The sequence below is a fragment of the Anolis carolinensis genome, chromosome 6, assembly GCF_035594765.1.
Source record: "Anolis carolinensis isolate JA03-04 chromosome 6, rAnoCar3.1.pri, whole genome shotgun sequence".
In the NCBI taxonomy this organism is placed as follows: domain Eukaryota; kingdom Metazoa; phylum Chordata; class Lepidosauria; order Squamata; family Dactyloidae; genus Anolis; species Anolis carolinensis.
The window spans coordinates 42432360-42454502 of NC_085846.1; the positions used below are offsets into that span (position 1 = coordinate 42432360).

Here is a 22143-nt window from a genome sequence, read left to right on the forward strand (position 1 = left end):
TTGAACTCAGGGCTTACAAAATTGATGAAGAACCTGGACTGTATGATGTATTTAGGAGTGGTTTTAAAGTGTTAATGTTTTATTATAGTTTAATGTATGTTTTAGGATGTGTGACAGCAACTACTAATTTTTGGTTTTTAAATGTTTTAACTTTTCTTATGCATGTTTTTAGTTGCTGTTAAGCTGCTTTGGGCCCTTAAGTGGGGAAAGGTGGGGTATATATTTGTTAAATAATAATAATATTTTCATGGTGGATTTTTTCTATTCTACATGTAAAAACTATATTCCAGGAATGCCATAGATTATAAGATGATTAAATTCTTAATATTCAAAATTTTAATAAATTATCAGATAAATTAAAAGAAGAAAAGGAAGAGGAAGAATGTATCTAGGAACACCTTTGAGACCAACAGATACATTTCAGCACAATTTTTTATTGTGCTGAAATGTATCCGTCCAGTCAATTTCTGTGATATTGCAATAGTCCCCAATTTTTATTTTTATGCTTAAACAGATTAACACAACTTTTCTTCTTGAAAAGAAAAATACACTGCTTAGATAATCTCTTTGTCAAGCGGAAGGGTATTTAATTTATCTCCTTTTAATTGGTTTGCTTGACAGACTCTTAGGCTGTTAGGCTTGTATAGTGCCACGTTGTGAATAGTACTAATAAATAACTGGGCTGGCTCTATTGGTTTGAGAAATTGTATACAAGTAATGTCGAAATATCGCAAAATGCTGTACCAAATTTAATTGGTCTTGATATATTTCTTTTTTGAAGGAGCCAACATCAATGCTCAGACAGAAGAGACCCAAGAAACTGCCTTAACTTTAGCATGCTGTGGGGGCTTTTTGGAAGTTGCTGATTTCCTCATTAAAGCAGGAGCTGATATAGAACTTGGTTGTTCTACACCCTTAATGGAAGCTGCTCAGGAGGGTCATCTGGAGCTAGTGAAATATTTATTAGCTGCAGGTACGGAATTTCCCTTTGTATGCATGTGTTGTTTGTGGTTACACACTCCATAAAACTGCTGAAGTTTCACTGTCATGAGGTTATATTCTATACTGACTTACTGAAAGAATTAATCTATTAGACATGCCGTTTTATATGGTATTATGGTACTTGCATCAGTGTAAATATGTGTGAAATAGTAACAACAAACCGTCATAATTCAGTATTTTAATACTGTAATATTTTGAAATGCAGTTAAATACTGCAGGCAGTTTTGCAAAATAACATTGGAGTCTTGCATATTTTCTAAATTTACTGTATTTCACACTGCTTCAGGAGCAAATGTGCACGCAACAACAGCTACAGGAGATACAGCACTGACATATGCCTGTGAGAATGGCCATACCGATGTAGCAGATGTGTTGCTTCAAGCAGATGCAGATCTGGTAAGCTAGCTTTGGGATTTTCCTGTATTTGTTTGCCATCCATTTAAGAAGAAACCATTTTGCCTTGATGCATTTCAATATGGGTTATGTTTTAGGAAGCTTTTAGCTGACTGTGAGAAAATCAATTAGGAAAGCTGTCCTAAATAAAAAGGGTTGAAGGGTGAATTTCTCGACTGAGAAAAGCTCCAAACCTTTTCCACATCATTCTCATGTCCTGAGATAAAGAAGATGATATAATGATAATGATAATAATAATAATAATAATAATATCCCACTTTTATCTCTTCAATTGAGACACAAAACAGCTTACAACATTACAAATGTAATTTAAAAGTTATGACATATAAATATTAAAATAGGATTAAACATACAAATCAGTTAAAATCACTTAAAATACTTTAAAACAGTTTAAACAATTAAAATGCCACAAACAATATCCTGTCTTCCTGGTCTACTCTTCCAAGAGGATGGACTACTGGCAAGCGATGGGGTGCATCTCACACAAGTAGGAAAACATCTTTTTGCACACAGACTCACAAACCTCATCAGGCGCACTTTAAACTAGATCCACTGGGGGAGGGGAACAACAGCCTGGCGAACACTATATTACCCACGACCACAGGGAACCGCCGAAAGGCTAAACGGAGGGCTGCACAAACACAGCAAGGACCAAGTACAGAGAGCACAATAATCCCAAATAAACAGTTCGAGGGGAGGTCACAGGGGCTTACATGTCTTTACACTAATGCTCAGAGCATGGGAAATAAGCAAGACGAACTCCAACTCCTAGCACAGCACCACACATACGATGTCATAGGCATCACTGAAACCTGGTGGGATGACTCCCATCACTGGAATTTAACCATTGAGGGCTATAACCTCTTTCACAGAAATAGAACAAAGGGGAGAGGAGGGGGAGTAGCTTTATATGTCAAAAACAGTTACGTTGCAGAAGAAATGCAAGACTGTAATCCGGGAAACCAGTTTGAAAGCATCTGGATAAGAATCAAGGGAACCGGGACTCAAAAAGATCTTGTCGTGGGTGTCTACTACAGACCTCCGAGTCAGGATGAAGGACTTGATGAAGCCTTCTGTCAACAGCTGACCAAACAGGCACAAAGAAGAGATATAGTAGTCATGGGCGATTTCAATTATCCCGATATCTGCTGGAAAACAAACTCAGCCAAGAGTACAAAGTCCAACAAATTCCTCACTTGCCTTGCAGATAATTTTATGGTCCAGAAGGTAGAAGAGGCAACAAGGGGATCAGCAACTCTTGATCTAATCTTAACAAATGTGGAAGACCTGATCAATACAGTTGAAGTGGTTGGATCCTTAGGGGCAAGTGACCATGTGCTCCTGCAGTTTGCAATACAAAGGAATGCTGAAACTAAGACAAGTCAAACACGCATTCTGGACTTTAAGAGAGCTGACTTCCAAAAAATGAAGGAATTACTGAGCGGCATTCCATGGACGCCGATATTAAAAAACAAGGGAGTTAAGGATGGATGGGAGTTTTTCAAAAGTGAAATACTCAAGGCGCAAATGCAAACAGTGCCAACAAAGAAGAAAAATAAGACAAGTGCAAAGAAGCCAGAATGGATGTCCAAAGAACTTCTAACTGAGCTAAAGCTCAAAAGTGACATGCACAAGAAGTGGAAAAGGGGAGAAATCACCAAAGAAGAATTCAAACGTATAGCCAACACCTGTAGGGAAAAGGTTCGCAAGGCTAAAGCGCAAAATGAGCTCAGGCTTGCCAGGGACATAAAAAACAACAAAAAAGGCTTTTTTGCTTACGTTGGTAGAAAAAGGAAGAAAAAGGAGGCGATAGGGCCATTGCAAGGAGAAGATGGGGTGATGGCGACAGGGGACAGAGAAAAGGCAGAACTACTTAATGCCTTCTTTGCCTCGGTCTTCTCAGAAAAAGAAAGCCATCTTCAACCTCAGCAACACGGAATGGACGAAGGATTGGGGGAAATCCAACCCCAAATAGGGAAACAAGTTGTCCAGGAACACTTGGCCTCTCTAAACGAATTCAAGTCCCCAGGGCCAGATCAGCTACACCCAAGAGTACTGAAGGAACTAGCGGAAGTTATTTCAGAACCACTGGCAATTATCTTCGAGAGTTCTTGGAGAACGGGAGAAGTCCCAGCAGATTGGAGGAGGGCGAATGTGGTCCCTATCTTCAAGAAGGGAAAAAAGAACGACCCAAACAATTACCGTCCGGTCAGCCTCACATCAATACCAGGCAAAATTCTGGAAAAGATCATTAAGGAAGTGGTCTGCGAACACTTAGAAACAAATGCGGTCATTGCTAATAGTCAACACGGATTTACCAAAAACAAGTCATGCCAGACTAATCTGATCTCTTTTTTCGATAGAGTTACGAATTGGGTCGATACAGGGAATGCTGTGGATGTAGCGTACCTGGATTTCAGTAAGGCCTTCGACAAAGTCCCCCACGACCTTCTGGCAAACAAACTAGTAAAATGTGGGCTAGACAAAACTACGGTTAGGTGGATCTGTAATTGGCTAAGCGAACGAACCCAAAGGGTGCTCACCAATGCGTCGTCTTCATCATGGAAAGAAGTGACAAGTGGAGTGCCGCAGGGCTCCGTCCTGGGCCCGGTTCTGTTCAACATCTTTATTAACGACTTAGACGAAGGGTTAGAAGGCACGATCATCAAGTTTGCAGACAACACAAAACTGGGAGGGATAGCTAACACTCCAGAAGACAGGAGCAGAATTCAAAACGATCTTGACAGACTAGAGAGATGGGCCAAAACTAACAAAATGAAGTTCAACAGGGACAAATGCAAGATACTTCACTTCGGCAGAAAAAATGGAAATCAAAGATACAGAATGGGGGACGCCTGGCTTGACAGCAGTGTGTGCGAAAAAGACCTTGGAGTCCTCGTGGACAACAAGTTAAACATGAGCCAACAATGTGATGCGGCTGCTAAAAAAGCCAATGGGATTCTGGCCTGCATCAATAGGGGAATAGCGTCTAGATCCAGGGAAGTTATGCTCCCCCTCTATTCTGCCTTGGTCAGACCACACCTGGAATACTGTGTCCAATTTTGGGCACCACAGTTGAAGGGAGATGTTGACAAGCTGGAAAGCGTCCAGAGGAGGGCGACTAAAATGATTAAGGGTCTGGAGAACAAGCCCTATGAGGAGCGGCTTAAAGAGCTGGGCATGTTTAGCCTGCAGAAGAGAAGGCTGAGAGGAGACATGATAGCCATGTACAAATATGTGAAGGGAAGTCATAAGGAAGAGGGAGCAAGCTTGTTTTCTGCTGCCCTGCAGACTAGGACACGGAACAATGGCTTCAAACTACAGGAAAGGAGATTCCACCTGAACATCAGGAAGAACTTCCTCACTGTGAGAGCTGTTCGACAGTGGAACTCTCTCCCCGGGGCTGTGGTGGAGGCTCCTTCCTTGGAGGCTTTTAAGCAGAGGCTGGATGGCCATCTGTCGGGGGTGCTTTGAATGCGATTTCCTGCTTCTTAGCAGGGGGTTGGACTAGATGGCCCATGTGGTCTCTTCCAACTCTACTATTCTATGATTCTATGATTCTTAACAACTTCTTCTTCAAAAGCCTGCCTGAATAAAAAGGTTTTAGCTATCATTGGAAGGACAACAGAATGTCCATTCCAGCCTCCATAGGCAGAAGGTTCCCAAGCCTACATCAGCCACCGAGAAGGCGCTTCCTGGCATCCCATCCCCCTATGTTTGTTATGGTGGTGGGACCAAGAGAAGAGCCTCCCCTGAGAATTTTAGGGACCGGGCCCTTTCTTACTGGAAGATATAATCTGCCAAATAGTCTGAACCTGAGCCATATAGGGCTTTACAGGTCATGACCAACATTTTGAATGGTGCCCGGGAACAGCCTGGCAGCCAATGGAACTGTTTTAACGGGAAATGCATATTCCTTGCATCCACACGACCGGGCTTCCTCAGCAGAAGCTAAAATAAATAGAGATCTTGGTGATTTTGATATTAACAGATTTCATCATCAACTCCTGGACTGCTGTGCAGATTAGAATGTTTAGAATGATTCTCTACATAAGCGTTGGCTCACCTGTTCTGTGTTGAAAAGTTTTCTTGTCATATATCAGGTGTAGAGCACCATCAAGGAACAAGGTTTCCTCCCTTCTGAGCAGTGTTATGACTGACTAAAGATACATACAGTAGAGTCTCACTTATCCAAGATAAACGGGCTGGCAGAACATTGGATAAGCGAAAATCTTGGATAATAAGGAGGGATTACGAAAAGAGCCTATTAAACATAAAATTACATTATGATTTTACAAATTAAGCACCAAAACATCATGTTTTACAACAAACTGACAGAAAAAGCAGTTCAATACACAGCAATGTTATGTAGTAATTACTGTATTTACGAATTTAGCACCAAATCATTGCAACATTTACTACAAAAACAATTGCTACTAAAAGGCAGACTGACTTGGATAATACAGAACCTTGGATAAGTGAAGCTTGGATAAATGAGACTCTACTGTATTTACAAGCATCCACAAGATTCTTCTGGTTTTAGATGTTCATTTGCCCCTCCTCTTCTTGGCTTAGCCATTGCACAGCTGAATTCTTCTAAGCATTTGGGCCAGACTAAGAAACTCCCAAGTCTGGCATTGTATCTAAAAATTCGTTCCTGTCATAATCTAGAAGGCCAAGGTCAAGACCACCTTCTGCCAGCAGGTATTTGAGGAAATATAAGGGACATGCTTTGGAGAGGCTGTGGATGGGATTTGAAGGGGTGCAATGAATTTTAAATGCTATTTCAAGTGTTTTTATTGTATTTCAATCTGTTTTTATTATACGGTTTTTTAACTTTTGTATTTCACTTTGAAAACTTGACTAATTGTGGGATTGTTAGCCACCTTGAGTCCCACAAGGAAAAAAGGCAGGATACAAATAAAGATAATAATAACAGTCGTCATCATCATCATCATCTATGCATTTTTCTAGTGGGTAGTCATTTATTGTTGCAGCACTTCATTTAACTGTCATCCTACACCCCCAGAATGTTAGTTAAGTTATGATTCCCTGTTAGCTAAATTGCCTTGGGCAGTCCCTCCTTCCGTCCCCCGTTCCCCCCCCCCCCCCCCCCGGTATCTTATCCATGTTAAATTTTCTAGTTTGGGCTATACATTTTTTATTATTCTGTTGTAGAGTAGGTGAATTTACTTTTTGAACGCATAGAATTGTTCCATTGTGATTGTCTGGGAATCATTAACTCGGGATATCATATTGCACAGTCAATTGAATTCAACAACAAAAACACTTTGAAAAACACTGTTTGTAGTCTTGGCCTGAAGACTTGGGGTATCCACATCTCAGTTTACATCTACACTGTAGAATTAATGCAGCTTGGTATCACTGAAAGTGCCATGTTTCAATTCTGTGGAATCCTAGGATTTGTAGTTTGATACAACCACTCTTTGGAAGAGAAGTCTAAAAATCTTTAAAAGTACAATTCCCATGATTCCATCCCAGTGAGCCATGGCAGTTAAAGTGACATCAAATTTCCTTTATTCTACAATGAAGATATGTACGCTGAGTGATGAAATTCACTAGGATTTTTGTTGTGATTCATTTTAATTGGTTGTTTTATATTCTGCAGTTTTTAATTGTTTAATCAGATTGGTTTATGTATATTATGTTTAAATGTGGTTTTAGCTTTCAAAGCCGCTCCTTCGGGAAGATGTTGGCAGGATCTAAAAGTAAAGTTGTTGTTATTAGGATTGCTTGGACCAGTTACACGCTTTCAGTTACACGCTTTCAGAGTTCTGGATATAAAGTGTGGAGAGGAAGAGCCATTTGTGCTGCCTTGACATTATTGAAGGGAAAGCAGGATATATGTGCATGTGTCAAACCTTTAAAATATTGCCTGTATAAATACTATGTTAATAATAATTAAGGCTTCCTTATTTTAAAGATGGTTTTGTTCTCTTCCTTCCCCCCATCTCTAATATCTTTTCTAGGAACATGAATCTGAAGGAGGAAGAACGCCTCTTATGAAAGCTGCAAGAGCAGGTCATGTCTGCACTGTTCAGTTTTTAATTAGTAAAGGTAGGTTTTTGTAAAGAATATTTACTTTTGTTACTGTTTTCATGTTTCTTTAAGGATCGTTTGTATCAAAATGTAGCTTTTATGTTTTGATTGATCTTCATATATTTATTTCTGAACTGAATCAAGGAAGCAATAAAAGGAAGCATAAATATTTTCAACAACCAGGGTTCGGAGGACTGATTAGCTAGTGATTGTGAACCTATGGGAGCTTTGGGATATTTCTGATTTAAACAATTAGCTTTCCCTTCCCCATGCCCATTATACACCAATCCAATCTCAAAACTGAAAGAAATCTATGAGTGGCTATTGGAGAATGGGTGTCAGTGAGGTTTACTGCTTGAAAAAAAACAAGTCAGCCATCTGTATATGATTGCTGCAGTCATCTTGAATGTGTGATTTTGGATTCTATACAGAATTTTAAGGCCTTAAAATAAACTAAATGAACAGAATACTGCATGGTTTTGGTGCTGTATGTATCACTGTATCCTTAATTGGGCTCAGAGCGATATGTGCAAGTAGAAGGGGGGATAAAACAACAACTTCATAACCTATGAATACCTGTGATGTACTAAGAATAAAGGAAATAGTGTCCTTTTGTAGTAGACATGATTACTGCTGTCAGTTCTAGAGAAAAGCTATGCAGTTTAGAGCCATTCTTTCTTGTGGGAGAATTGCCTACCCCCTGGATTCCAGCTTGCCTTGTGCAAAAGTGCAGAAATACCATAATGTGAGCTGTGCATCTTTGTCACAGTCTTCATGAATTTTCTTAGTTCTCCCTTCCCTGATCATAACTCAGGTAGTAGGATAGCTGAAGGCATCTTTGCTGTATCAGTCATTGCCACTATAGTAGAAGGGATTGTTTCACTTCAGAGATAGACTGAGGCTTGTAGTTCTCTCATTAATAGGAGAAGACCAGTGGTAATAGTTCAGTTAAGAATAAGAATTAGTGCTCATCTTTTTATTTTTTTAACAGGAGCAAATGTGAACAGGACAACAGCTAATAATGATCATACAGTTTTATCGCTTGCTTGTGCCGGAGGGCACCTGGCAGTAGTGGAATTGTTGTTGGCACATGGCTCTGATCCTACTCACAGACTGAAAGTATGTAATAGTGTTTTCTCTAATCTTATTCTGTATTGAGTGGATATTGTTGGGCATTGAGAAACAGAGCCCAAAGCCTTATATTATGTACACTCCAGAAATTTTAGTTTAAAAATTTACCAAAAAAACTTAGCTCAATTTATCCATGGGTTAATGTAAGCACCAACCCCCTGCTTTTTCCACTGTGATACCATTTCTGGACTTTTTGAATGCCTGGATGAGAAAATGGATATGGTAGTTTTCCCTCAAAGAAGCACCAGGAGAGTAGCTTACCAGCTGTTAGAAATAATGGGAGTCGAAATCCAAAACACCTGAAGGGCCAAAGTTTGCCCATATGATATATGATAAGTATTTTTTTCAGATATAAATGGATATTGCACACTATTTTGTATGTTACTGTTGTGTAAAGGACCTTGTTCATATACATCTAATCTCATCCAATAATATTATAGTTTTATATTTAATGAGCCTGCTACCATTCTGTTCCTTTTCTGCAACCAAGGAAACTTACAACAGGCTGGAAGTCATATGAAGTGGAGAGGGGAGGAATGAATATCTGTGGATTTAATGCATTTTAATACTGAATAATAAATTAAAATATCTTTTAAAATATTTTATAATGCACTGGATATTAAGAAACATAATAATTTTGTGTTCTGGGGAAGTATTCCAAAATATAAAATGACAGTAAATCTCTTAGTGTTACTTTAAATATGACAGTGTTATTTTAAATACTTTAATAAATATTAATGTTATTGTTTTAAATTAGTCAAATTAGCTTCATTGTATATAACCCTGAAATCTTTAGAGGACATAATAGAAATAAATAAATATTCTTTATGATACCTAACTGTTTCCCAATAGGATGGTTCGACCATGCTAATAGAAGCTGCTAAAGGTGGTCATACAAGTGTGGTTTGTTATCTGTTGGACTACCCAAACAACTTACTTTCTGCTCCTCCACCTGAGTCTACCCAGCTGACTCCCCCGTCTCATGATTTGAATCGGGTAAGATTGAAATAGAAAACATTTTGTATTTTATTATATATTCCATTTAATTACTATTCTCATCTGGAAACTGGTATTGTAGTAAATAGTGCTGTTGACCACTTCTTTGATCTGAAAGTGTTAAAATTGAAAGAAAGTAGGTAATCTTTTGTTGGGTTTAATTTTTGCTACCTGGTTCTGCCAGAAAACTATTCTAGGGAAGTCTTGACTATGAAGGAATTTTTATCTGGTTAGTTAACTGGGACCATTTATGCCTTCTTACAGTTTTATAGTCTCCATTACAATATTAAAATGCTTCTATCAGTGCTGAAAACCCTAGGAATGAAATTATCTATCATCTAAACCAGGGGTCCCCAAACTTTTTAAGCAGAGGGCCGGTCCACAATCCTTCAGACTGTTGAGGGGCCGAATTATCATTTGAAAAAAAAAACACAAACAAATTCCTATGCATACTGCACATGTCTTATTTGTAGTGCAACAACAACAACGAAAGAATACAATATTTAAAAATGAAAACAATTTTAACCAACATAAATCTATTAGGATTTCAATGGAAAGTGTGGGCCTGCTACTGGCCAATGAGATAGTCAAGTTAATTAGGATTCTTGTTGTTGTTGTGTGCCTTCAAGTCATGTCAAACTTTGGCCGAGCCTAAGTCTAAAATTAATTATTTATTTACTGCATTTATTTACTACATTTATATCCCACCCTTCTCACCCCGAAGGGGACTCAGAGCAGCTGTATGTACATACAATATATTATATTATTAGCATAACACAATATTAGCATTATATATTACTATATTGAACTATACCACTATACTATTATATAATATGTAATATATACCATATAATTAATATTATTATATGGTATTACTATTAGTATTATATTGTAAGATAATAATAAGATTATTATCAATATTATATGTATATACAATATATTATATTATTAAAACTGATATAAAATATTATATTATAAAACTGAGGGCGGGGGCCAGGTAAATGACCTTGGAGGGCCGCATCCGGCCCCCGGGCCTTAGTTTGGGGACCCCTGATCTAAACTGTAATTACAACTAATGATTTTGTCTTATGAACTGCATACATATTTATATGGTTCATATCAGTTTTGTTGTGTGTTTTCCGGGCTGTATGGCCATGTTCCAGAAGTATTCTCTCCTGACGTTCCACCCACATCTATGGCAGGCATCCTCAGAGGTTCTGAGGCCTGCCATAGATGTGGGCGAAACGTCAGGAGAGAATACTTCTGGAACATGGCCATACAGCCCGGAAAACATACAACAACCCTGTGATCCCGGCCATGAAAGCCTTCGACAACTCATATCAGTTTGTTTGCTTCATGTATTTTAATTGCAGTGTCCCATTTTTTAGGCTCCTCGCGTTCCTGTTCAGGCACTTCCCATGGTTGTCCCACCCCAAGAGCCTGATAAGCCCCCAGCTAATGTTGCCACAACCCTTCCCATCAGAAATAAAGGTAAATTGTAACACTGTAGATTATCACAGTAACATAAACAGTTGTTTCTGCAACAGCGGTACAGGATATTTCTGTTCAACAAATTATTTTTATCATGGATTTTTTTTTCTCAGTGTTTGGCTATTTTTTAGGCTTTTCTGGATTGCATTATTATAGATTTTTTTGTTAAACTTGTAGATGTGTCATGGTAGAAGAAATTGAAGGTTGTGAATAACCGTTCTACAGATTAAAAAGTCATTTTAAAAACTTGTTTAGTGGGTGGAATATTCTCAGAAGGGCTGAAGGAGCCATCTACACAACTTGCTGATCAAGACAGGAGATCAAAATTTCTAATCCAAACTGACAGAATATAAGGCCATGTAATAAAATTGAAGGGGAGAATCAAAGGAGAACAGATTAAACCATTTGGAATCTTGGTCTCCTGCCTTGTTCAGATGGCATGTGGATTGTTCCTTTAGTCTTCCTAGAGTGGTTTTCACAATAGATATCAACCTCCCATTTCAGTCTAAAATGGGGTGTAATTTTCCATTTAGAATAAATAGCTTTTTTCTTAGCTTACAAATATTTTATGTAGAAATATCTACAGTGAAATATTATAACATTGTTCGAGATCAGCTGGGTTTTTCCTGAGCAGAGAGTAATATTTATAAGCAAATATTTGACTTTAAGTAAAGACTGAAAACTTTTTGTGTATTTGTTAGTAAATTCAAGTGAACAAGAGCACAGCCATATCTTATATACAAAATACTCGTGGTCGCTGGGAGCCTTTTTTTCCTGGATTTTTTCCTTCAGTATTGGGTACTAAATGTCTCTTTGCAAAAGGATTTATTATTAATCCATAGTTTTTATAAATACAACAAGATAAGGTTTTTAAACTACTTCAGTATGAAAAATGAAGCGGAAGATAATTGGCCTATTTTGAAATAAATGAATGCATATTTGTATTTCGGTCCAGCATTAAAACAGACAGTAGAAGGTTTAAAAAACAAACATGTAGACTTAAAATACAGCTTTTAAAAGCAGAGTTCAGAGACAGTATTAAGTATGAGAGTTAAAACAGTATTAAATATTTGTAAGAACAATTTATTTATTTCCAATATTTCTACCCCACCCTTCTCCCCGAGGGGACTCAGGGCGGCTTACACAACTGGTAGGATCACTACCAGTACATCATAACAACATATTACACTACCAGTACAACAATGATAAAAGCTAAGATCAAACAGCAGTATAGTTTTTCAATGAATATCTCATAGGTTCTCAACCAATTCAAGATAAGTTTGTGGCAGCCACAAAAACAAAGTTTCTGGAGTATACTTTCAAAGTAAGCACCACACAGTTAAACAGAAAATACTACTTTCAAACCAGGAACAGATAGTGTAATAAATAGACATGGGTCCAGTATTTGTATCATCCGTCTGATTAGTGCTTCCATTTCGTACCGTCCATTCAAATGACACAGAATGGGAAGGCTCCCCTGGAACAAACTTGATCCAAAAGGCAGGCGGGAGCAGGTACCGGCTCCAGGCCTGCTTTTTGGATTGATTGCCATATGCGTAAGCCTAACTCTACAAGGCCCTGCACCTGACCGCCAAGTAAGGAGAGCTCCTTACTTGGCAGTTGAGTGCAGGGCCTTCCAGGGCCTACACTTTGGGTTGTGGAACAAGGATGCGATGGGTCTTGAGCCCCAGCCAGGGAGCCTTTAGACTCCCCAGGTGGTGAGGCAAACCCCATTCAAAAGTGCACGCTGGGAAAGGGAGCCTGGATGGGAAGCCCCCACCCCCAATAATGGGCCGAAATAAAACAGATCTTTCAGCACCAAAAAAACCAAAAACAAATATCTGCCCTCCTAATTTCGGGAGGCTCGGTAGAAACGGATCAGGGCCCCCACCGAAAGCTAAGATACGAAATGGATTAAGGTTTACCCCGAATGCACAAGAATAGTAATAAAACCTTTTAAGATTGTGACAACATCTTGCTGTTGCTACTGCACAGAAGTTTAAAACCTTGGCAGTAATATCAGAAGATTGGTCAGCCAAAGGATAATCAATATAAAATTTTCAAGTCTCCCAGGTAAACCTTTGTAAGATTGGATTAACAAAATGGTGTTGAAGGTCTTGGTAGAAAAAGCAGTACAGTAAAATGTGTCCCACAGTTTCTATTGCCTCAGCCTAACAGGGACATAGGCATTCACAGTATGATATATTGTTATATCTAAATAGTTTTGCAAAAATATCATCTGAATTTCCTAAGTTTGTTTCTGTACCCGTGATTAAATATTTTTTAAGCACAATGTCAGGTTAAGGAAGTGACCTCCCACCTCTGGTTGCAACCTGTACTTTCATCTTTGTTTGCTTGGTGATAATCAAGTCTCTTGAGATATCTGCAACTCCATTTTCAACTTAAGATGTTTATGCTGCAGCTTTCTTACCTAGAAGTAAGCTTTACTACACACAGTTCATTTTCCTTTTGGGTAAACATGCCTGAACTTGTGCTGTGAGTTACTTTCCAAGAGAAGTTGTTTATAAAAACATCTTGTAATATATGTAGTCATTATCCATAACCAGCAACATCAGTACTGTATATCAGAAATCTGTGCCAACTAAACTGTTTAGATTTGTTATCTAATTCTTCAATAACAGAAAAACAGGTTTGACTTTTCTCTTTAGACCTTTTCACTATTGGTGCTCCAGTGCCTTTATGCTTTATTGACCAGTAGTTCTTTAATGAGGATACTGTTCATATGCACTTCCATTTGGTTCTGAGAGGGTTTCTCTTTCACACAGCCACTTCCAAACAAAAGTCCAGCAGCCATTTGCAACCAGCCAGCCCAGACGTTCAAGGTTACATCGCCAATCAGTCTCCAGAAAGCATTGTTGAGGAGGCTCAGGGCAAGCTGACAGAGCTGGAGCAAAGAATAAAGGAAGCCATAGAAAAGAACGCCCAGCTGCAGTCCTTGGAATTGGCACATGCTGACCAGCTCACCAAGGAGAAGATCGAGGAACTGAACAAAACTAGAGAGGAACAAATTCAGAAGAAGCAAAAAATTCTTGAGGAGCTGCAGAAAGTAGAACGGGAGTTGCAGCTGAAAACTCAGCAGCAACTGAAAAAGCAATACCTAGAGGTCAAAGCACAGCGAATTCAATTACAACAGCAGCAACAACAGCAACAGTCTTGTCAGCATTTGGGACTGCTAACTCCTGTTGGTGTGGGGGAGCAGCTTAGTGAGGGAGACTATGCACGCTTACAACAGGTGGACCCATATTTACTCAAAGACGATCCCCAGCAAGCTGCTGCCCAGATGGGCTTTGCTCCAATTCAGCCTCTTGCAATGCCCCAGGCCTTGCCTCTGGCCACAAGCTCCTTACCTCCAGGGTCTATTGCAAATCTTACTGAACTGCAAGGTGTTATAGTTGGACAACCAGTACTGGGCCAAGCACAACTTACAGGGCTGGGACAAGGAATTTTGACAGACGCACAGCAAGGGTTAATGGTAGCGAGCCCTGCCCAGACTCTCAATGACACTTTGGATGACATCATGGCAGGTGTGTATAATTCATTATGTACAGGTACTATGTCTAATGCTGGGATACAACTTGAGTATGCCAGTATCTTTACTGTTGAACAGATATTGGGTTATTTTGGCATGTTGTCCAATTTTAAATTAACATACATCTGCAATAGAACAGAAGCTGACATTCTCGTATGCATTGCAATATTGCCTACAAGGTTATTAAAACAGGCTGGTATTTTGGGAAATAGTATTTTGTTTCACGTGAATAATAGTGTGAAAAAGAACAGCACTTTAATAGAACTGGTACAGAATATTGGTGTTCTGGGCCCAATTGCCTATCTCCAGCAGAGAGGCAAAGGAAGAAATTGGCAGTCATGACATGAAAGCATCTGTGATGTTCAACTTGTCTCAAGGGAGATGTTTTTTCCTGGATAATAGTATTGCATTCTTTACTTTGAGTTGAGCTCAATTAATTTTTAATTTTTAAAAAATATTTTTGGTTACAGTACTTTTTCAAGTTTCTAAATACACAAGAAATAATATATTGATCAAATACATCTGAATTATGCTAGAAAAAACTGGGAAGGGGATTCGCACAAGAAATATAAATTTCTTCCTTTTGAAAAAAACAAAACAAAAAACAAAGCACCTCAACAGAATGAGTCTGAAACTATCATAGCTGACTCACTTATTCCAGTGCACATCTTGCACTTTGAGGGAAGGGGGATTGCTTTCCATCCACTGCACTTTTGGCATAGCAAGGCTTGATGGGGAAGCAATCTGTAATACCTCATGAAATCCCAAAGTCAAGGGATTTTTCTTTTCTTTTGCTTGGAGGAATAGATCACAAATTTGTTACAGCATACATAGGATTGTTCAATCTTCAGCAAGGGTCCCTAGGATATATTGGACTGTTTACAACTTCTTTATCTCTAAAATATAGGTTTTCATCATACAGACTTGATTGATACTTTCTGCTTGTAGTAGCAAGCAGAGAAAGGTGGTTGAATTTCCCCCCCACTGCTATTGTCACCATGCTCTAACTTTTTAGATGTGGTCTCTGCTAAAATTAGTTGTGTTCATTTGTTCAGCATGTCTTATATCCCATTTTTTAGCCCAGAGGTTTGCTGAGCAAATTTGTTAGCTTCGGTAGAAATTCGGCAAGCCCTTCCTACACGGATGCTCTACTAGTTCTCCATTTCATTTTAGTTGCTCCAGTCTACTCATACGTTTTGGGGCTTTTATCCAAGTCAATTGACAAATTCTTTCTAGAGGATCCTGAAACATATGTAACTCTAAGAATATTTAACAACAGACCTAACATAAGTTGATTCACAAGTTGATCATAAATCGATATATTCAAAAATACAAGGCTGAGGTAATGTTTTGTTAATATCAATATGTGGTTATATTTACATCATCTGATGTGTGTATAACTTCCTTCTTGATATTAACCTCCCTGAGGATTTGAACAGTTTCCATGCTTATTACTGTCATTTGCTTCCTGTGTACTGCAGGAATATTTAACACAGCATACTGTAAAAACTACTTGGCTATCATTAAAGTATACAAGGCATTGTAAACAACAGCTTGCCAATTCAACTCTTTTTATTCAGCCTGTGAAAGGCAGTTAAGTTCAGGGCTCTTAAATTAGGCACTTACGATTAATTTCCAGTGTATCTATATATTTGAGGACACAAAGGATAACAGAGCTTTTTTTTTCCTGAGGTGGTGGTGGATCTAAATAAATTACTAAATTTTGATATCCATCCTCTCCCTCTTCCCCATAACTTTTTGAGGTAGAGAAGCATATTGGAGTTCCAGTCTAAAATTTAACTAAGTTATATTAATATATGATTTTCTTCATATTGGCTTAGATTTTTGAATATGCTTTCCCAAGTTAAGGAATTCCTGTGACTTGCATATCCTGATGTACATACCCAGGCACAGCATAGGGATTTTTTTTGTCTTACTGTTCAGTGATAGTAGTCTTTGTGAAAATCTGAATAGCTTTTGAATTCTGACAATCCTGAACATTTTGTTTTGTTACTTAAAGGATCCCAATACTCTTACGTTGATTCATGCCTCTATTTTATTTCTGACTTTCCATTTATCTGTATATCTTATCAAAAGTGGCAATACATTCCAAACAGCAATCAAATTAATATAAAATAAATTGCAATGGTTTTCATCAGGGTGTGATGTAGCCATCTTCCCATGCGGTTGAATAATTTTAGTTGTATTTTTAACCCCAGAAGGAAGGGGAATGGATACCTCATGTTGGATATAGTTTGTATCCTAACAAACTGTTTCAGATGTTTTTAGTACAACATTTTACAAAAATGTGAGGAATTTCCTAAACTGCAGCTAACCCTACTTTTAATAAGCACAGTTATTTTCTCCAATAGCAGTGAGTGGAAGAGCATCTGCAGTATCGAACCCTCCCATCCACAACATTGTAACATCAGTTTCTCAACCTCAGACTCCAGCACCAAGTCCCATCATTTCTCCTTCAGCCATGCTTCCAGTATACCCTGCCATAGATATTGATGCACAGGTAAGTCCAAAGTGAAATTTCTAACTTTTGTGAAATATGTTTGGATTTTTTTTTAAAGCTGCAGAACAAAAATGCTGTTTATCCTTGAATTTGAACATATAAATCCTTTGATTTTATGTGACACGGCTTTGGTTTATCACTAGATGTATGTTAGTTTGATATATAGATATAAATATAATCTTTGATGAATAAGGGAGAAAACACACAATCAATTCAGAATATTTTCTGTTTCCAGAAAAATTAATTGTCGCTCTTGTTAAAGAAATCAGGTCTTAAAGACTTTGCCCTTGATGAGGAACAGCAAGTTCTAAGCAAACTAATTTATGGATGCCACAGTGCTAAACTAAACCAAATAATTATTTAGCAATGTTTTTCCCCCTGTTAGTAATCTTGAAGACAGTGGGCAAGTTGAGGTGAAAAACTACTCTTCATTTTGTGCTGTGAACAATTGTGCTCCAAGACGTTGTTTACTTTCAATTCCTTCACATGACTCTTAATTCCTATTTTCAACAAAACATTGTCTCCCGTTATATGATTTGAACCAAAACATGGTTAGAACAGGAAACTGTGACCATACTGTGGCTTCAGATCCTCATGTTATTTATTCACTCTTAAGAACAAACCACAACTTTTCATATGTATATGTAAAAGTGAACTGATTCAAAATAGCAACTGGCAGTTTTGAACTATCTGTTCTTATGTACTTCTGGGGGGTTTCTGGTGGCTTTTGGGGGCAGATGAAAGAAACAGAGAATAAGGTTTTTCACTGGAGACTGTGTTAGGTCTACGCATGGGTCATGCCATTCATTATAAACAATTTGCGTCTCTTAAATATAATAAAGTTTGTAGTTGGTATATGATGTATATTTTCTTATAGGCGACAAGCAATCTTGATTTGTAATTGAGAACATTAATGACATATTTTCTAGACTGAAAGTAACCATGACACGGCATTGACTCTCGCTTGTGCTGGTGGACATGAAGAGCTGGTACAAACACTTCTAGAAAGGGGCGCAAATATAGAACACAGGGACAAAAAAGGTGTGTACCTGCTGGTTAAGTATGAGTATTCATTCCAGTTTTCTGTGAGTTGTATATTTATGTACTCTCTGAGCAGTAGATTTGAGGATGGCTCCCATGCCTGGTTTTTTTTTTTTTAATTCCTTCACCAGTAAGTAAATCTGTTCTGCGTTAGCTTTTCATGTTTACTGAGCTGATAACTATGTACACAAATTATTATATAATTTCATTTTGTTAATGTCCTGGGTGCTGCAGTTAGATTTCTTGTCTCTCCTGTTAAAATTTATAGTAATTTTTAAGATTGAGTTGTTATTTTTTTTAAAAAAAACACACATAATAAACCTTAACTATTACCTGTTTTTTCCAGGTTTTACTCCGCTTATTTTGGCTGCAACAGCTGGTCATGTTGGTGTTGTTGAGATCTTATTGGACAATGGTGCAGATATTGAAGCTCAGTCTGAGAGAACTAAGGACACACCATTATCTTTAGCTTGTTCTGGGGGTAGACAGGAGGTAAGGAATAAGTATGACTTTGGTATAGTAGCTGAAAATAGAACCTACATCATAAAAGTCATTTTACTACTTTGATCCTTCATCCTAAAGAAGTTCCTTGAGAATTTGATCAGTTTATTTCAAGGAAATATCTTTCTGTGGATACCGTAGAATAGATGATAGAACTGAATGGTATCTTAGTGCAATAGAAAGTAAGCTCCACTGAAATTGATTAGATCTTTTTCAGTTATCACATTTAGGACTTGAGTATTTAGGATAGTCCCTTTTTGTATATATAGAACCTGTTGGATCAGAATGCTAAAATGATATATCACCAGTAGACTTCTAATGCTTAGCAATTGTTTGCTAACTTAACTTAAGATCATGAGCTGGGTTAGATCAAAACAAAGGCCTGTTTCAGCAGTGACCAATAAGATGACTATGAGAAGCCCACAGTTGGACATGACTGCTGTAGGTGTGTGCATCCGCCTTCCCTACTCTAGCAGCTGATATTGAGATGCATAGTGCTTCTGACATTGCTGGTTCTGGTGATATTATATAACCATAAAAACAGACGTGTAGTATTACAGTATATAGCATGGGTGGAGGGACTAGAAAGAATCCAACAAACCCCATGAAAAAGCAGAGACATGGCTCAAGATATAAAAATATGTTTAACAGCTAAAAAACTAATGTGTTGCAACCTGTGGATGTTTGTCAAGGTGGTTTTTTAGGAGACAAAGGAAAAAGACTGCAGAAGGTTTTGAACAAATGGAGTTCAGTATCATTTATTACAGATGGCTGAAGATTTTAAATGTTATATTTATGTGTTATGAGCCATAACATCGCACATAAAACCCTCAAACCTTCCAGTTGTCTGCTTTTCAGTCCCTGGGCCAAATCATACTGGTTTTTTTTTTTAATTCACAATATCTTGAGACATGTCTCTGTATTTTATGGATATTATATAGTTATCATGATAAAGCTTGCACTTTATAGCATTATCTGTAACTATGTTAAGGTAAAGGTAAAGGTTTTCCCCTAACATTAAGTCTAGTCGTGTCTGACTCTGTGGGTTGGTGCTCATCTCCATTTCTAAGCCGAAGAGCCGGCATTGTCCGTAGACACCTCTAAGGTCATGGGGCCATAATGACTGCATGGTGCGCCGTTACCTTCCTGCTGGAGTGAGAGTTCACCTAGCTCCCTGGATTTGAATCTCCGACCTTTCCGTCAGCAAGTTCAGCAGCTGCTTAATAATAATAATAATAATAATAATAATAATAATAATAATAATACTTCACTTATAACCTGTCCTATCTCCCCGAGGCAACAAAAGTGACAAAGTGCCAACAAAAGTGATAAGGTAGAGAACATTCAATGGTGTCTGTTACCTGGGAAGATGTGGGAACAACTATAAGAGATGGCAATAAGCATTCTGTTCTATTCTAACTCACTTTGGGTTAGCAGTGGATGGTGCACATGATATGTTTGCAACTAGAAAGGCAGTCATTTCTTGTAGTAACTTTATATATATATATGTTTAATTCAGGTTGTGGAGCTTCTCCTGGCTCGAGGTGCAAACAAAGAGCATAGAAATGTTTCTGACTACACACCTCTAAGTTTAGCTGCTTCTGGTGGTTATGTGAACATCATCAAAATACTGCTGAATGCTGGTGCAGAGATCAATTCAAGGTAAGTTCTGGTTTTACACCTCTGCTATATTATTCCTATATTCTAAAGAAAGCTGCTTGTTCATTCAGCTAAAATAGTTGTGGGGTGATGACTCTTCTCTTGATATTGCTAACCAATCTTTCTCCTCAAAGCTTCTCATTGTTTTCAGGAGACATTTACTTTCTAGATTACAGTGAAATTCATGCAAGCCATGAAAAAATGTCTGAAAAGCTCTGAAAGACTTGTAGGTACTAACATCAGATTCTGAAGATTGAACTAATGAAGTGTCTGATAGATAAACAGAATATTGAGTTAAAACTCAGTTTGGTAAAAAAAAATTAGCTCATATGCATTACATTTTCACAGTTTTTGGAAACTATATATTAGCATTAGAATGTATGAGCCAGTTGTTTGAGGCTCAAGTCCTTTCTCTAAAATTTTCATTTACTCCTTCCTTGGCATAATACCTCAATTCCAAACATGTGGTCCCTCCTCTTTTTCGGGGAGGGGGGGAGCTTAACAATGAATATGCCAAATAATCTCTTACCCTAATGAACACATTCACCTTTTTGCGTAATTTTAAAAAACTATTTGGCAAGAGGTTAATCACTGTCTGCCTTCTACATGGCCAATGAGTTTATGGCCCAGTTTTGGTAGGAGTGGGTAACATCCGTTTCTTAAAAGATCAGTTGCTTAAAAGGGAATGCATGACAGATATTATTGACATTTACTAAGTTCTTGAATTTTGTTTTATTTGATCCTTCAGAACTTTTAACCTTATTTTTTAAAATACTGTTGTTATTTTTCAAATGCTCCCTTTGTATAATTGCCAGTACATGCATATATCCTCTGAATCCATCACCATTTGGTCTGTTGGTAGATAAGAAGGTTACACTCATAGCTTCATATTTAGATGGACTTCGATTTGTCAATCGCTCTCCCTCAGCTGCAGAATAATAATAATAATCATCATCATCATCTTTATTTATATCCTGCCCCCTCTCCAAACAGGACTTGGGGCAGCTTACAAAAAATAAATCACAGTATAAAATCCAAGTGAAAGTAAAGCCTAATACATAAATGGCAATATCAAAAAATAAATAAAACAAACTCAGAATAACAAGTTTGTTTTTAAGAATAACAATATTGTAGTAAAACACAAGTTGACATTTTTGCTGGATTTAAAGAAAGCAAGGTAAACTCCCTTTGAGCAGATCTTGCCAAGAAAAACTTGATAGAGTTGCCTTAAATACTGTAAATAAATAAATTAAGGTTGCCATAAAATGAATACTATTTGGAGACACACAACAAAAAGTGTGGGTAATTAATTAATTACAAAATTAATACGTAGTTCATGTTTATTTGTTTTCAGAACTGGGAGCAAGCTGGGTATTTCTCCATTAATGTTGGCAGCCATGAATGGTCATACAGCTGCTGTCAAGCTGCTCTTGGATATGGGTTCAGATATTAATGCACAAATAGAGACTAATAGGAATACTGCCTTGACACTGGCCTGCTTCCAAGGAAGAACGGAGGTGGTTAGCCTTCTTCTTGATAGAAAAGCGAATGTTGAGCACAGAGCTAAGGTGAGGAATCTTCCTCTTACCTTTATTTGTATTTTTTTTACACTCCTGAAATTCCCCAAAGTACTTTTGAACACAACTGGTCTTAAAAATTTAATGAGTTCATATTTGGGATGTTTGGAATGGAGTCAGAGATACTTATTTGCTCCTTTCTTAACTTTTAATATGTTAACAATGGTCCTGTTTTCTGAGCTAATGGGAAAGCAATATAC

General features: G+C 37.8%; 1 protein-coding gene across 6 annotated transcripts in view; it reads left to right on the forward strand.

Moving 5' to 3' along the window:
* The window catches only part of LOC100553063 (ankyrin repeat domain-containing protein 17), a 114772-nt gene that overhangs the window by 72517 nt on the left and 20112 nt on the right, over nt 1-22143 (forward strand). For 4 of the 6 annotated variants that reach the window (XM_062957514.1, XM_062957510.1, XM_062957512.1 and 1 more), the window contains exons 9-20: nt 782-973; nt 1289-1398; nt 7407-7494; nt 8468-8595; nt 9460-9603; nt 10992-11094; nt 13881-14639; nt 17017-17165; nt 18095-18206; nt 18553-18698; nt 20227-20369; nt 21721-21934. In XM_062957514.1, coding sequence (XP_062813584.1) covers nt 782-973; nt 1289-1398; nt 7407-7494; nt 8468-8595; nt 9460-9603; nt 10992-11094; nt 13881-14639; nt 17017-17165; nt 18095-18206; nt 18553-18698; nt 20227-20369; nt 21721-21934 — 2288 coding nt within the window. The remainder of the gene's footprint in view (nt 1-781; nt 974-1288; nt 1399-7406; nt 7495-8467; nt 8596-9459; nt 9604-10991; nt 11095-13880; nt 14640-17016; nt 17166-18094; nt 18207-18552; nt 18699-20226; nt 20370-21720; nt 21935-22143) is intronic. The other 2 variants (XM_062957511.1, XM_062957513.1) reach the window with 1 other exon arrangement.